This window comes from Mytilus trossulus, chromosome 11, assembly GCF_036588685.1.
Source record: "Mytilus trossulus isolate FHL-02 chromosome 11, PNRI_Mtr1.1.1.hap1, whole genome shotgun sequence".
Classification (NCBI taxonomy): Eukaryota; Metazoa; Mollusca; class Bivalvia; order Mytilida; family Mytilidae; genus Mytilus; species Mytilus trossulus.
Window position 1 is genome coordinate 54,789,851 of NC_086383.1, and position 16,461 is coordinate 54,806,311.

Genomic DNA, 16,461 nt, shown 5'->3' on the forward strand with positions numbered 1-16,461 from the left:
ACAAAAAAACATTAATAATATTTTTATGCATAACTGAACATGTATTTGATATGATTACAGAACAAACCGAAATTTTGAACGTAAATACGGTAAGGGGAATGACAACGAACTATTTCTTTTTCACGGAACAACACCAGATCTGGTAGAAATAATTGTAAAATACAATTTGGATCCTAGATTAGCTGGTAAAAATGGCAGTTTACTTGGCAAAGGAACGTATTTTGCAATGAACGCAAAGTATTCAAATGATTACGCTGAGAAAGATGATACTGGACACAGATATTTGTTTCTCGCAAGGGTGCTTACTGGAACAAGATGTCTGGGAAACCATACTTATTTAAAGCCACCACTAGTTAATTCAGACAATCCTCGAGGCGCAACATTTGACAGCTGTGTTGACAAACTAAAATGTCCCTCTATATACTGTTTTTTTCATAATAGTCAGTTTTATGTGGAGTATCTTATTAAATATATGTGAAATATATGCCAAGCAAGATGAAAATAAATACTTTTTTTTAGGTTTTGTTGTTGTTTTAAAGTACAAATTGGGAGAACATGTTATACATTATAATATATTTTATAGTCGTGTACAATCCGAAATAATGATATTTATAATATATAGATATAGGAAGATGTGGTGTATGTTTGCATATTTTCCTGAAATCATAATGTTTATTCTCATATTCATGTTTATTCTACATAACTCGCAATTATGATAATAGATGCACACAAACGTTTATGAATATACAGCCGTTTTTTGCAACGTATTATTAACTAAGTAATTTTATTAAACTTATTCTAAACGTTCAATGTATAATATATTCCCATTGATAGTTGACTGACCAAAGTAACGAATATAATTAAGATATTAGGAAACAACTAGAAATACTTCAAAGGTGTTTAAACAGAAGCATATGATGCTGCCAAGGAAATGGTGTGATATTCATGCATAAATAAACAGCTGCGCTAGTGTTGGAGACGTTTCTTGTGTGGAAATCTAGTGTGACATGCGGTTAAAAACAATTCTGTGAAAATTGCATATGATATACATGAACCTCGCATATGTATTATACGCTTCATACAACGCCTGATACGAATGTAACACATGTATCCGCATGAGATATGTATCAGAATTGTTTTGTCTCAAATGTCTTTTATTTATGTCTAATGACATCAAAAACGAAAGATACTGTTGTCCTGCTGTGCAGTGAAAGCGTATAGTAGAAAAATTACCTTTGCACTAAGTTAATTCAACATACAAAACCTATCGTGAGATCTTCACCAATCATAAGTCCTTCATGGCTTCATTGAACATTACTTTAAACAAAAACTCGAAGGTTTTAACTTGTATGTATTGGATACAAAATTCCGTATACACTACAGTTCCTTGCCGGCTCATGTGCATGTTCGTGTTAACTTGTCCAATATCGATTGACAAAAAAATTGCCTGCAGTAATAGACGGTCTTCAGAAATACTGTGAAACTGTTTCCTTGAGTAGTGGTGTTAATTAAAGGTGGATTCTAAAGAAATGTCGAAAATAACTTCTTGATAATTTTAAATCTCGATCTTTTTCTGATATAAGTTCTATCAAAACTTTAGGTTTGTCAACCCTGTATACCACCATTTATCATGTGAACTTAAAAAATCGGAAAAAAGAAATACTCCACAATGCTTTTCAACATTAAGAAGGTTCGCGGGTATAAAAATTTCAGATTTTTTTTTAAAACTTTTTGTTTTCATTACAAATTTTATTTTTTACTTTATTAGTTGTTACTTTATCATAATGGAACAAAAATCATTCATAAAATGAATTCGTTTTGGACCCAGATGACTTTCAAAATGTATATATCATTGAAAAAGCTTCAAATTATCTCCCTTTGGTGCAAAAAAAATTGCATTTTTTTTGCATAAATTGAAATGTCTTCTTTAACTCATCGGTGACCTTTATTTTATCATTTTCAAATAAGCTGTACTTAAACAAAACTATTGTAAAATTTGGGTGATTTCTGTAATTCAGTTCTTTTTTTATTTTGATATTACCTTTATTTCTCCTAATAGTTCAACAGAAAAAATGTAATTTTACACAAATGTATGCTTGAGCTTAAATGAACAGTGACTCCATTTTTTTATTTTATTTTTCTATTAAGTATGAGATAAAGTTCATTTATAGGAAAATATAGGGAAATCCTATATTATAAAAAAAAATTGGTTTATACCCGCGAACCCCCTTAAATGGTAGCAAATGCAATAACTTTATTACTTTGTGAAACCATACATCATAATTTGTTAATAATGCACAAAACTGTAAAACATGCTTCACAGAGGAACAAGTGATCAGTTTGCGGATGTTTCTTATTGTTAACATATTATTTTTCAACAAATTGTCGGCATTCCTATTGGAACGTACTGTGCACCTTAATTTTGTATTTTTTCTCTCATTTTTGTTTATGTGCTTCGTTTATCAGCCTTTTGTGTTTCTTTGTTACCTATTTGTTTTTTCTCTCTTTTTTTGTGATTAAGATAAGAGCACTGTGTTGACTGTTTTACCCCTATTTTGAAATGTATACCTATTTTGTCAGTTTGTTTTGCTCATACATCGATGTCAATACAATAGAAGTTCATGCGAATGTTATACAAGCTAGTGTCGTTTGTTTATATGTAATTTATACGTGTTTCTCGTTTTTTTTTATATAGATTAGACTGTTGGTTTTCCCGTTTAAATGGTTTTACACTAGTAATTTTGGGGCCCTTTACAGCTTGTTGTTCGGAATCTGGATTTTTTTTTCGAATTTCGGGATGTCAGGATTTAAATTTATTAAAACTCAGGATTTCGTGTTTTTTAAGCCCGGGATTTCGGAATCAGGACCCCTTCCACCCTCCCTCCTCTGACATCATTGTCCTGCATTTTTATTTTTTATCCTTTAGGGACCTGCGATTTTCATAAGTTTATCCTGAAATTGTTTGCATGAATTGTAATCCTGCTTGTTATGCCAAATTACTGTTCCTGCCTTTGTTTGTTCAAAAGCCTGTCTTGCATTTTTTTCAAATTTGATCAAAGCCTCCCTTCTCAAATGGTAGCTCCCTCTGACAATAAAAATTTTAACCAAATAATTAAATTAACCATGGGCAATTACAATGCTTCTGTTCGTAGATGTTTGTACAAAATTGGTGAAAATCAAAACGGAATTGGCCCCACTATACTTTTTTTTAAACCATAATACATGTAGTTTTTTTTAATGAAATATAAATGTTAACTTTTAAAAAGGTTATGACTTATTTATAATTTTAAAATTTCTGGCATATTTTTTCAAAGCGCTATTGAATATTTTATTACTTGATTTATATTCATGTAAAAAGTTAGAAGACACCGAGAGGGATAATCAACTACCAGTGCATCATTTATATGTTACGGAACAAAGACAAAAAGAAGAGAGAAAAAAACATCCGATTCAGGCCACAAAACAACTACACATATTTATGCACTCTCACATTCATCTGAATAAAAAAAATACTCCATCTTTCTAGTATCCTTTTTCAACCTTTATCCTCACTGGTGTATAAAATAAACGGGGGTCTTCTATTCCGTTCTCAATTTTAGGAAAAGTAATGTTATATTTAGAATCATGGTTGCATGTATGATATAAATAGAACATGTTATTTTTGCTTTATCAAAATTAGATTTCGAAGGGATATCAACATTTGTTATTTTTCTTTTGTTGTGCTTTTGTCATGTTTGTTTATCGTTCCAAATTTTTGATCAAATGCAATTTTGAAATAAATATAAGAAAGAAAGTGTGGTGTTATTGCAAGTGACAAGCGAAAATGTTTTTTTCTCAAGTCTCAATTAAAGACTATTACTGAATAGAGTAATCATTCTCTATAATAATAAGGGGCCAAAAAATAATGTGAAACTTGTAACTGCCGTGCTTTTAACTAAGAACCAATTGTATCTAATTTTCATAACCTCTGCAGAAATACTGAAAATGTTTTATGTTTAACGAACTTGATTTCACTGTATAAGTATTTTGCACAGTCAGCTCTATTTCATCTCTCATGAGCCGTGGTTCGTTACACGAATAGTTTTTACTTATGTTTTGAATTGTTTATTTTTGAATCTGTATACCAATAAATTGAAAATCTTGAACATGTAAAGCATCTGCCAACTTTAAAGCTTTGCCCTTCTTTCATAAGTATTTTTAACGTGTCATGCTTTTAATTTCAACAGCTCGTATGTCAAATCAAAAATCAGTTACTAAGTACATCCTTGTTTTGCCCCTGCAACTGAAAGTCGGGAAGGGGGGGGGGGGTGTTTTACCCGTGTCTGTCTGTCCTTCCGTCCGTTCCATTATTGATATATAGGTATTTGGCATAACTCCTCCTACTGTTTGAATCTTAGGAAGTTTACTTTGCTGTTAGGTAGATAAGTACGTATACTGCACTTCAATAGAAAATATTCCTTTTTCATACAATTATGTATTCCGTGTGCATGGAATGAGTTGACATGTCATAAAATGTGTCTATATTGGTGTATTGTCTATTAAAGCTTGTGTAATATGATTTTTTAAAATAGATATGAATTCATAACTTCATAAAAGTCATGGCCCGTACAAAAAGAGGGACGAAAGACACCAAAGGGACAGTCAAACTCGTAAATCTAAAACAAACTGACAACGCCATGGCTAAAAATGAAAAAGACAAACAGAAAAACAACAGTACAAATGACACAACATAGAAAACTAAAGAATAAACAACACGAACCCCACCAAAAACTAGGGGTGATCTCAGGTGCTCCGGAAGGGTAAGCAGATCCTGCTCCACATGCGGCACCCGTCGTGTTGCTTATGTGATTACAAATCCGGTAAATAGTCTAATTCGGTAGGTCAAATTCATGAAAGGGAAGGGGATTGTAGCTACGACGTAAGGAACATATCCGATATCATTTGTGAAACGGTTATTCCATAACGGTCAACCAACTCGTGATGGCGTCCGTAAAATTTACGAAGGGATGATTTCAACTTCACCATTTGGAACTCTTGGTTTAATAGCTTCCTTGTGAGCAGTAACCCTCTATCAAGAAAATCATGATAGGAAATGCAAGCACGGGAATATCGTATCAATTGGGAGATATATACCCCGTATGCAGGTGCTGCTGGAATGTTGCTACTTAGAAATGGAAAGTTCACAATTGGAAAGCTGAAATCATCTCTTTTGTCGTAAAGTTTTGTCTTCAACCGACCCTCATTGTCAATTTCTAGATGTAAGTCAAGATATGAAGCCGACTTAACTGTATCTGTAGTATCCTTTATCTCCAATTCGATGGGATAGATGTACAAGTGTTTCTTACCAAAAAAAACATAGTTATCGTTCTTGAGGTCAAAATTCAAGGTCACATGAAGGTCAAAATTTTAAAAAGGCACACCACCTCATGATGATACATACACAAGCCAAAGATGTTAGACCTAGGTCAAAAGGCAAATAAGTTACGGCCTACATGGTTGTGTTTTTCACGGAAAAAACAATATAAAGTTGACCTTGAGGTCACATTTGAAGGTCTCACAAAGGTAATCATGATGCAAGACACTTGACCCCGTGATGATACATCCACATGCCAAATATCTAAGGCCTAGGCCGTGTTCACATTGACCTAAATTCGGTGTTGTGTTAGTGTAACTCACACGTAAACTAAACACAATTGCGCTCCCATTGATTAAACTCAATGTTCACATGTAGTTTAAATCATGTTTAACCTACACACAGTCGATAGTCAATGTAGGCCTTGTGTAGGTTCAGTGTACACAAAACTAGGCATTTAGGACATTAGTTTTATCGTGTATATATTTAAGGAGGAAACTATTTTTGATAATTATTTATAGTTGTCTAAATTTTAGAGATTTTTTTTGGTTAAAAAAATTAACGTACTTTATTAACCCCTAATCAAGACTCAAAGCAGCATCATTGCCGAACCCATAAGGCAGCAACCAATTGATTTCTTATAGTCGAGTATAAAACATAAAGGCAAGGGGGTGGGGTGGTGAGCTATCGATTTTGTTTTGGGAAGAAAAAATGTTTCCAGTTTTTGGCCCTGAAAAAAATTGTTTGTTTCACCCTCAGCTGCCACTATATATATAATGCTAAAATTGATTTCGACTTGTAACCAAAATTTGTCCTGAAAAAAATCAATAGCCCACGCCCCCTCCCCCTCCACAAAAAAAGAAGTAAATAGTTGCTGCCTAATTCATTTGAAAAGGTCGTCCCGTATCGACTTGACGTACACAGAAATATTCGCCACTGGTCTTTACTCAAAAAACGATTCACGCTTAAATGCATGACTAAAAAAAGTGTGAGGTAAATGATATGTTTGTCTAGTATCTCAGTTCCGTTAAATAACACGTAAAATGAATTAAAAAAAACGTTACCCTATTCCTTTACTAAATACTCCTTGGAGAAGAAATACCATTTGAAACGAACAGAAAAGATAAAAATGTAGTGATCCCTAATATCTCAATCCTTTTTTCCCGGCTGCAAGCACGCTGTTGCAGCCAACGTTTTCTAATGCGTTATCGAGACATCTCTAGTATATTCAAACTACTGCATCTTATTAAAATGGCTTTCATAAAGTAGCAACCACTTAACTTAAAAAAAAAAGGGGGAGGTTTTTTTTTTTTTTTATCTGAGTCAGATTTATTTTCGCGCGTACGTTTTTAATTCCTTTTTTTTCGATGCTGGTGATCAAATACTTTTTTTTTCAATATTTAACACTATAATGTATGGGGAAACACTTGATTGAGAATATTTTTTTTATCATCTGTATGACCATTTTTTTTTTATCAAATTGGGGATCGGAATATTTCCATTCCCATCCCCCACACCCCTTTTGAAGTCAAATGGTTGTTCCCTTACCGCTAGAAACATTTTCCAAAAATTTTGAATTCAGTTGTACGTAATGAACATTTAAATGACATATAGTTTACAAGTGGGGACAAATCTTATGTACAGGTAGCTAAACAAGATGTATAGATGTGAACAAATGTAATGTGAAACCAGTGTACACTACACTAAACTAATTGTAAACATGTTTACTCTACACGGCGTTTGGTGTGAACACGGCCCTACACAGGAAAAATTGCAACATATGTTTATCATATGTTTTCAAAACATATGAAAAACATATGAAAATCATATGTTTTTCATATGTTTAGGACAAACATATGATAAACATATGTTTACAATCATATGTTTACATATGTTTTGAAACATATGAGAACATATGTAAGCAGACATATGTAAACATCTGTTTTATGACACATGTAAACATATGATTGTAAACATATGAAAAACATATGATTTTCATATGTTTTCATATGTTTTTAAAAAAAATAATGAAAATTGAAGAAAATGTCAAAATTAGTATCGAAGCATAGATCCTCCCAACAGCAGAGCTTTCTAATTCTGAATCATGAACAGAATGTGAAATAAGTGAATGAGTTATGATTAATAGATAATAATATAGTAAATATTCTTTATATAATTTATAGTTTGTTCTTTATTCTCAATAAGTTTTCTTTATTGATTACCCCATTTTTCTCTCTCTGTTCTTTATTAGTTATTATTTATTCTGCATTTTTTTTTATTCCCTTTTCTTAGATCTCTAATTTTGATTCCAGACCCTAGTATTACGTTCTTGGCACGTAGAATTCGAAAACCGGGAAAATTCGGAAATATTTTCACCGTTATCGTTTTGTGACACGCAAAACCATGGACGCTCACGCGATCATCCGCAGCAGTCTACAGCTGTTATTTAAGGTAGATCTCCAGTATATATTTTTTGAGACAGAATTTTTTTATAATTTGCCAAAATGAAGATTTTATTATGCTGTTTTCAAAAATTTAATAAAAAGTATGGGTCACCGTGCTATTTTTCAAGCTATGAGTCGTTGAAAATTGCCAAAATTTGGTTAGTTTGTTCATGAAAAAACACATTAGTGTGCATAAAAAAAATTCTATGAGATAGAATTTTGAAATAAATTGTGAGAAGAAAGGTTTCATAATATGTTTTAAGAAAATAAAAAAAAAACATGGTGTCACCGAACTTGTATTCTTGCTACAAGTAAATATAAAAAATTTCCCTATTAGCCCAGTATAAATTTTGTACTAAAAGAGTTATTTACCCTTAAATGGCTCATTTGAAAAAAATATTTTAAAACCAAAGAAAAGGATATTTGTTAAAATATTTTGTATAATACAACTAATTAACAAGTTTTCTTTAAATAGAAAAAACTTCTAACAATTGAATTGCAAATCTGTCTCCAAATTTGCAGATTTAGGCAAATAACTAGACCGATTTTGTACTGTGATTGTACAATCCAAGATGGCGGTATACCATCAATCTACCTTAAGTTTTAAGAATGGACAGAGAAAGATACTACTTCTTCTTCTACATATAAACAGATAAATTGAATTGGGTGACTTGTCGATTACTAGAAGAAACCGAGGAACAAAACATAGAAATGAAAGTCTAGAAAAGGTCAACGACAACGCAACGAAAGTTCGAAATGTCGAAAGTGTTTTGTTTTCATGGATGACGTACATTTATGTACCTTAACCATCTCTGTGCCATGGGCCACTTTTGGGCCATTTTTTTCGTACTACGTTCAGTGCCAAGGGGCCACTTTTGGGCCATTGTTTTTTTTTACTCTGATGCTGTAAAATGTACTGTGACGTAACGTCATTGTTCTGGCTCCTTTTAAATACACAAAGCGCGCCAAATTCTTTAATTCTTTTAAAAGTAAGAAAGGTGCGTGTAAATCATTATTTATTAATATACGCATTTGATGAATAGTGTTTCCCTAAAATAGTATATTTTTAAAATAAATTCATTGATCTCTTACACACATTTTTTTCGTTACAAAGTGAAGATTAAGGGATTTCTTTGCAAGTTGTTACAGTATAGACATGATTTTTTTACAGCTACATGTACCTTTGAATTTTTCGGGTCACATCTATCTCTGAATCGGTAGGTTACACTCACAAGCATATTGACGATGATATTTGAATATAAACCTGGTTTTGTAGTAGCGGAAAAGCAAATACCAATTTTCAAGTTCTGGTTTGACCTGGCCAGATCACATTTATTTAAAGTGTGTCTTTACACATATCTTTTTAAAACTTAAAAACTTTTCTTATATCAGAATACACGCAACGGCGGGAACATGTAAAGTAGTACCTGCTTCCCTTGTTGTGTGTGTTTTTTAAAGTAAAGATAATGTTACTCAATCTTCAGTTTTATACACATATTGTAGACTCATAGTTTGATTTTTACTAGCCTGTTTTAAATATTTTTTTGTCATGACGCTACCAGTCAATCTTTGGTATTTTCTGCCATCCTGTAAATTGTTTATTTAGTTATTGACATTAAAAAGACAAGACAAAACAAAAGCGTTGACAATATAATATTTAAGAGATTAATTTATTCTTCAATACATACATGATTATTCATACAATCTTTGTGTAAGCCTTTGTTACAGTTTCTGCACGCCGTTTTTGTTCGATGACGACCGCCAAATCCGTCTCTATCCGAACACACGGAGCAATCCTTATACTTGGCAATTTTCCTTAAGCGAGTTCTTTTTTGTCTACCCGGATTAGCTTGTGCATTCATTTCACGAGATAGCAGATAATCGCATGAAAGATCTTCTATAATTGATTGTAAAAACTGTAGTCTACTCTTGACTGGTTGATCAGACGTGTTTTTGCAATACAAGATATATGCATTAATTACAATGCGCTGCAAGAAATTAAATGCAACTTTCTTCCATACCTTAAAAGTTTTCCTATTGTCATTATAATGCGTTACCATCATGTCTGCCAGATCGACCCCGCCCATGTTTTTATTGTAGAATTCAAGTATTTGTGGTTTATTGTCATTATTTTGGGTAGCCTTTTCGTACGACGATAAAATACGAACGGATTTCCTTCTAGCCCTTTCACGATAAACACACATGAGAATAGGTCCCTGTCTTGCGTATTTAAATTCGCGTTCCGTTAATATGGCATGTTTGATCATGTTTGGCATGTTTCTGTTCTGTCGAATTGTCCCGGTGAAATAAGTATCAAGTTGAAAAAGCTGTTTAGCTAGCGCGATGGAAGTGAAAAAGCTGTCGCACACGACATGATATTTTTTACGTAGTAACCCAGCTCTTTCTAACAAGTTATTTACATCGTAGGAACCCTGGGTTAGTCCTGGTGGTGTTGGGTCATATGTCTTTCCTCTATAAATTATGGCATGGATGATGTATCCTGTTACTGCCTCAACAAGCATCCAAACTTTTACCCCGAACTTTGAACTTTTTGTTGGTATATATTGAAGCATTCATGTTCTGCCCCGCGTCCCTATCAAACTTTCATCAATACTTAAATCTTGTTCCGGTTTGTAATGAAATTGCGACTGTCTATTAAATAAATCAATAAGGCACTGAAATTTTGCTGTTGGACTGTAATTTGGGTCGTTTCTGCCGGGTATGTTATTATTGTTAGTAAGATGAAAAAATTTGAAAACAAGTTGAAATCTGTTTCGACTAAACATTTTCCTAAACCATGATGTGTCTTGACTAGGCAATTTACAATTCCAATATTCAGCTATTGTCGCTTTTCTAACCAAACCCATATTAAGAATGACAGCAAAGAATCCTTTTATTTCAGTTAATGTAGTTTCAGGCTCCAACTTTAGGCCAAGCATGTAACCTTGAGAAGCGTCTAATCCTTTCGCGACTGGCTATAAAATCTCTAGCATACCTACAAGAATATCGAAAATGTCATTCCCTTAAAAAAAAACACATTTTCAAAGGTAAAGAAAAAAAATAAGTCTGATATTCGATAATTGTATTTTTTGGGTACTTTTGATATATCTTGCTTTGCATTATGAGCTCTTGCTTCGCGTTGAAAACCTTACGATTATCAGTATTGTTCCTTGTATCAGTGACATTTGTTCTCTATAGAAACATGTTATGGGACAATTAAACCACATCTTTCAATTCTAATTTAATATATTTTCTTTTATGTAGAGTTACAATTTGACATCGTTATATAAGTGTTGTATCAAGTTTCAGTTTCTGACAGTCGTGTATATAAGATTGATACATTGTTATAAATGCACAAATCAACACTCTCCAAGCTGTTTCTGCTCTTTTGAAGAGTTGCTGTCTCTTTGATCTATTCCCAATTCAAATTTAAGTCCTTTTTATGGAAAATGTGCTAACTAACAAGAATAGAGATACCGTAAATTGGAATTGTTATTTTGTTTATTCCATATGTTATTTTGTCTAAAATTTTATATTTGATATATTTATAAATATCGTTACGACTATAGCTTTTGAATAAATACCTATTAGTTTCCTGGACAATGTGCTGTAAGAAGTTTAATGTCATCAGTAGGTAGAAATATGCTATAGGTTTCGAATTTCGGTTTGGCATATTCTGTGGTCCAACAGTTTCCTGAAAGTCTGGCTGGCGACGCTCTTCTTCGGGTGGAAATATCCGAAACCAGGGTTGAAGCACCTGCTCGTCATTTCTATCATTTTCTTCACCTCCTTCTTCTCCTTCTTCTCCTTCCTCACTATCATATTCAGCTTCTAGATCACTTTGGTCAGATTCGGAAAAAGATTCATCTGAATCGTCCATGTTTTCGCTGAGGATTTTTTTATGATGACGTCATTGATTTCAATGACGTTGACGTTCCAACACCATAATTCCCGCAAAATTTAGATTTAATTTGTTAGTTTTGATAAAAAAAAAGAAGAAGAAATCCAATATTGCACGTACAGTTAGTGCTATTAGTATGTTTGAGGGGGGATAAGATCTTTATCGGGACTCCGGGATTGAGTGTTTTTAAGCTCGGGATTTCTGGATTGACCCTTTCTAGTACGGGACTTTATTTATTCGAATTTCGGGACCTCGGGATTTCGCTTTTTTAAGCCCGGGATTTCGGGATTGCGTGTTTTTAAGCCCGGAATTTTGGGATTAGGACCCCTCCTATCCAACCTCATGTATCATACAAGTAAAGAAGAAACATTTTTTTTCTTTTATTACAAGATTTACGGACAATCATGCTGAAGCGTTATAATTGACATTAAAAAGTTATCGTAAAATAACGGAACTCTAGTACTCGCTGTTAATTATTTGTATAATTGTTATGTACATCATGTACCTGTAAGTGTATATCACCGGATTTATATTCTCTATCAGTTGTTTATAATGCCTTTTCAAATGTGATGAAAAAAATCACTAATGTATGGAAAAGCTGTCGGTCAATTCATATTTTTTTTGATACGGGAAGACAATACAATTCATTATAAAAGTTAATATATGTCTTAGAAATATGGTCAAATTAAAAGATTGTCTCTAAAAAAACAAGTCTATGTATGATTAGGTATGCGTCTTTTATTAGAAAAAAACAGCTACTTAAGCTAAACAAAACTATGTTCTCAAGTTTTATTTAATTACGAATTTTATTTCTTTTTAGAAGAAATAATGTATTTATGCATATAAAATACTATACAAATTATGCTTATTTATATATATGTAAAAATCAATTATTCAGTAAATTTTCATTTGACCCTCGATTTTTACCTACCGCTTTCTTGCAGTAAGCCTACACTATGACGTTAGTAGTATGAATAGGCTAACACTGGGACACATTCCAAAGGGTAATAAAGATCAATGCAAAGTGAACGGGACTACATTCCTAAGAGTAATTAAAACCCACGCATTATAGTCCATACCAAGCGATGGAAATACAGTGTTTTGAGGTGTTAGTTTTATGGTTGTAGGTTCACGAAGTACAGGGATGCTATGTAGATTTTATTAAACAAATTTTATACCCAAAATACAGTGTTTTTGCCACATTTCTAAGAGCAATTAAAACCCACGCATTATAGCCTAACCCAAGCGATGGACATATAGTGTTTTGAGGTGTTAGTTTTATGGTTATAGGTACACGAATGACATGGATTTTGAAGAGATATTTATGTTTATTATGTAATCATTACACTTTTATAAAAGAAGTTTATGTCTTCTTTCACGCTGAATGTTATATCCAAATCACCAAAAACAACACTTTTTGATGGATGAAGTTGAAGTTGAATTTATGACAACAACAACAACCATTACCACAACAAAATCAAGATCAACAAGAACCACAAATAGCTATTCAATTTTTGAGAAGATCAAACCGTCAAACCAGACAACCTCAGAGATATACACCATAGATTAAAGTTTAAAATTAGAAATATAAATTACTTACACTTTTCTTATTGCCATTGAACGTTGATATTTTTGATCTCCAGAAAGGGTGTCTACAAAAGGTATTGCTATACCGATTTTCTTCAATGGATAATTTGTTGTGATTTTTTCTTCCATCTTTTCCGTAAGACACTTACTTTGATCCTCTGAATGCAGAATGTTATTTTGCATACACCTTTCACAAATCTTATCCATTTTAATAAATGGTTTTTGAAGACCTTGCTTTACTTTTTTATATCAATTGAATGTAATGATAATTCTTTTTATTACCTTCATGTATAATTATTACCTACATGTATAATTATTACCTACATATATAACTGTTTCTGTAATCAATTATATATCTGTTTTAAATGACAATAATGTATTGTTTACATAGCAAGGGTTGATAGACTTTGAAGGGTTAATTGTCAAAACAAATTCTCATAAAATAGTTTTTATATCACTGGGGGAGTAAAGAAAGTTTTTTTTGAAGGGTTTATGGTAATAAGAATTACTTATAAAATAGTTTTATATCCCTGGGTTAAAAAAAAAAGACAGTTTCGTGTATGTCAATAATATTAATTAAAGATTTGTTTTTCATTGTATCGTTAAATCAAGTTAACTTATTTACGGGTAAAGTTTTCTGTGATGTTTTTTTTTTTCTCTTTTAAATATTCATTTTTTTGATACAAAACACTTTTTTACATTCCATGTATTCAAGCAGGTGCTTTATGTGTGTATAAATATATATATATGTATGTTTTTATAGAAAAATAATGTGGAAATTGAAATCCAAATGTCTTTTTTTTACATTCCACGCAATCAAGTAGATGCTTTATGGTGTATATACGTTTTTTTTTAAATACAAATGTTTATGTTGAAATAAAGAATTATAGTAAAAAATAAATAGTTCATATCTAAAAAAGAAATTTGGAGAATTTGAAGCTTCCATATTGTTACAAACTTATTTACGGGTAAAGTTTTCTCAAAGATCTCATTTATAAGAAATCCATGTTTTACATTAATTGCAACTATTTAAGAAGGTGCTTCAATTTATGATGTATGTATTACTGTTTTAAATGTTAAATATTCATTTTTTTTATGCAAAAATGTTTTTTGTTACATTCCAAAAAAGAAATTTAGAGAATTTGAAGCTTCCATATTGTTATGAATATGTTTTGGATTTTTAGTATGAAAGTAATAAAAAAGAAAGTTATAGTGTAAAATTTTCTATGAGGATTTTTTTTTCTCTGTTCAACATTACTTTTCATCCAACAAAGATCTCATTTATAAGAAATCCATGTTTTACATTAATTGCAAGTATTTAAGAAGGTGTTTTAATTTATGATGTATGTATTACTATTTTATAAATATTTTTTTTTTGTTGAATTAAAATAAAAAATAGATAGCAATTTCTTGTTTTATTTTTCCTTCACGCATGAGAACAATGAGCGAAGTCAATATACTCGTGGGAAGACAGTCCTGAGGAAACATAAGCATAGGAAATATATGATAACATACGTAAACTGTGTGTACTAGCGAACGTTGAATACTTTACAGACCTTTGTCTTTGACATTAATTATGATAATTGGAAATTAAAGATAATAAATTTTTTTACAACCACACGCACTTTCCTTGTACATAAGCATTGGAATCGATCTTGTATGTCATACCGAGATCATGGTGTACTTAACAAATAAGAAGGGGGCCAATTACTTCTACCAGACCTTTGGACGGGGTAAGGTAGTTAAAGTTAAGAAGTTTGAGGATTTTTTTTATATATGTCTGGAAAAGAAAGGAGAGTTTGGCAGAGGGATTTGTCTGGGAGTGGATGAATTTAGCAAACTTTCACTCATAGTGAAAAAAATGGTCACAATAAAGAAAGAGCTGGAGAAAAGGGTAAGTTAATTTTATGAAAATAATCTAAAATATGAAGGAATATAATTAAGAAGATGTGGTATGAGTGCATCTGAGACAACTCTCCATCTATGTCACAAAGTAGTTAAAGTAAGTCTTAGAGATTAAACCTATACGGTAAAAGTATTTTATTGTCACACATGATTTTGATTACTAGAATTAGTTTGACATTAATTTTCTGTGCAGGATAGAATTCTATATTTTTTTCTAAAATGAAGACATTTACACATGTCAAAGAGTCATCTACCCAACTAAAATATGCTCCGTTTCCATTCTTTATTCGTTAATAAATTCCTATTTTGTTTTCAGGACAGAGCAAGTGATAAAGAACAAAAGAAAGAATCAAAAGTGAGTGTATGCGTGTGTGTGTAACTTTTAATTCCACAAATAAACCCGTTATATTTTCTGATAAATAGTTAAAATATAAATTTAAAGTATTAAACTAAACATTCTATCATCATTTATTATCGAATGTTATTGTTTGGTATATATATGCGTGTTAAGTTATATTCTTAGACATTTATATATATATATTCTTTACCTTTTAGAAAAAAGGTGGTAAACGCAAAGCTGAAGAGAGAGAAGAAAAAGTACAGACTAAAAAGGTAGGGGAAAAAAATAAAAGATTTAACGAAAATAATTAACCACATCTACATCTTCTCATTTAACCGATCATATTTTTTTTGTAATGGAAAATAAAACAAAACGAAAACTAAATATTATTTATATATTTTTTTATCATATGAAACGTTAATGATACATAGTTGTTTCTTTTACAGAAAACAAAGAACCCATTCATTTCCGACGAAGCAGGAGAAGGAGAAGAAGAAGTACAGACTAAAAAGGTAGGGAAAAAAAATAAAAGATTTAACGAAAATAATTAACCACATCTACATCTTCTCATTTAACCGATCATATTTTTTTTTGTAATGGAAAATAAAACAAAACGAAAACTAAATATTATTTATATATTTTTTTATCATATGAAACGTTAATGATACATAGTTGTTTCTTTTACAGAAAACAAAGAAGAACCCCTTCATTTCTGACGAAGCAGGAGAAGGCACAGTAAGTATTCATTTAGTCATACGTTTTAATCTCAACAAACGGTCTATGAATGGTACAGTCCTCTTTAAATATTTCCATTGACGTCGTGAAAGTTGAATGGTATGATCAATCAATTCTGCATACAGATTTACTTCCATATTATCGTCACATACACCAATGTAAACTTTATCCGTTAAAGTAAATCTGTGTTGTGTAG

General features: G+C 31.6%; 1 protein-coding gene across 1 annotated transcript; it reads right to left on the reverse strand.

The window, feature by feature from the left end:
- Nucleotides 1–9,260: 9,260 nt before the first annotated feature.
- On the reverse strand, nucleotides 9,261–10,681 carry LOC134690467 (piggyBac transposable element-derived protein 4-like). Its single transcript, XM_063550437.1, has one exon. The coding sequence runs from the start codon at nucleotides 10,368–10,370 to the stop codon at nucleotides 9,468–9,470; it is 903 nt and encodes a 300-aa protein (XP_063406507.1). The 5' UTR covers nucleotides 10,371–10,681; the 3' UTR covers nucleotides 9,261–9,467.
- Between the last annotated feature and the right edge of the window lie 5,780 nt (nucleotides 10,682–16,461).

What these genes read in the sequence shown, in the direction of transcription:
- LOC134690467 (XM_063550437.1), bottom strand. Translation starts at nt 10,370, where the DNA reads ATGCTTCAATATATACCAACAAAAAGTTCAAAGTTCGGGGTAAAAGTT.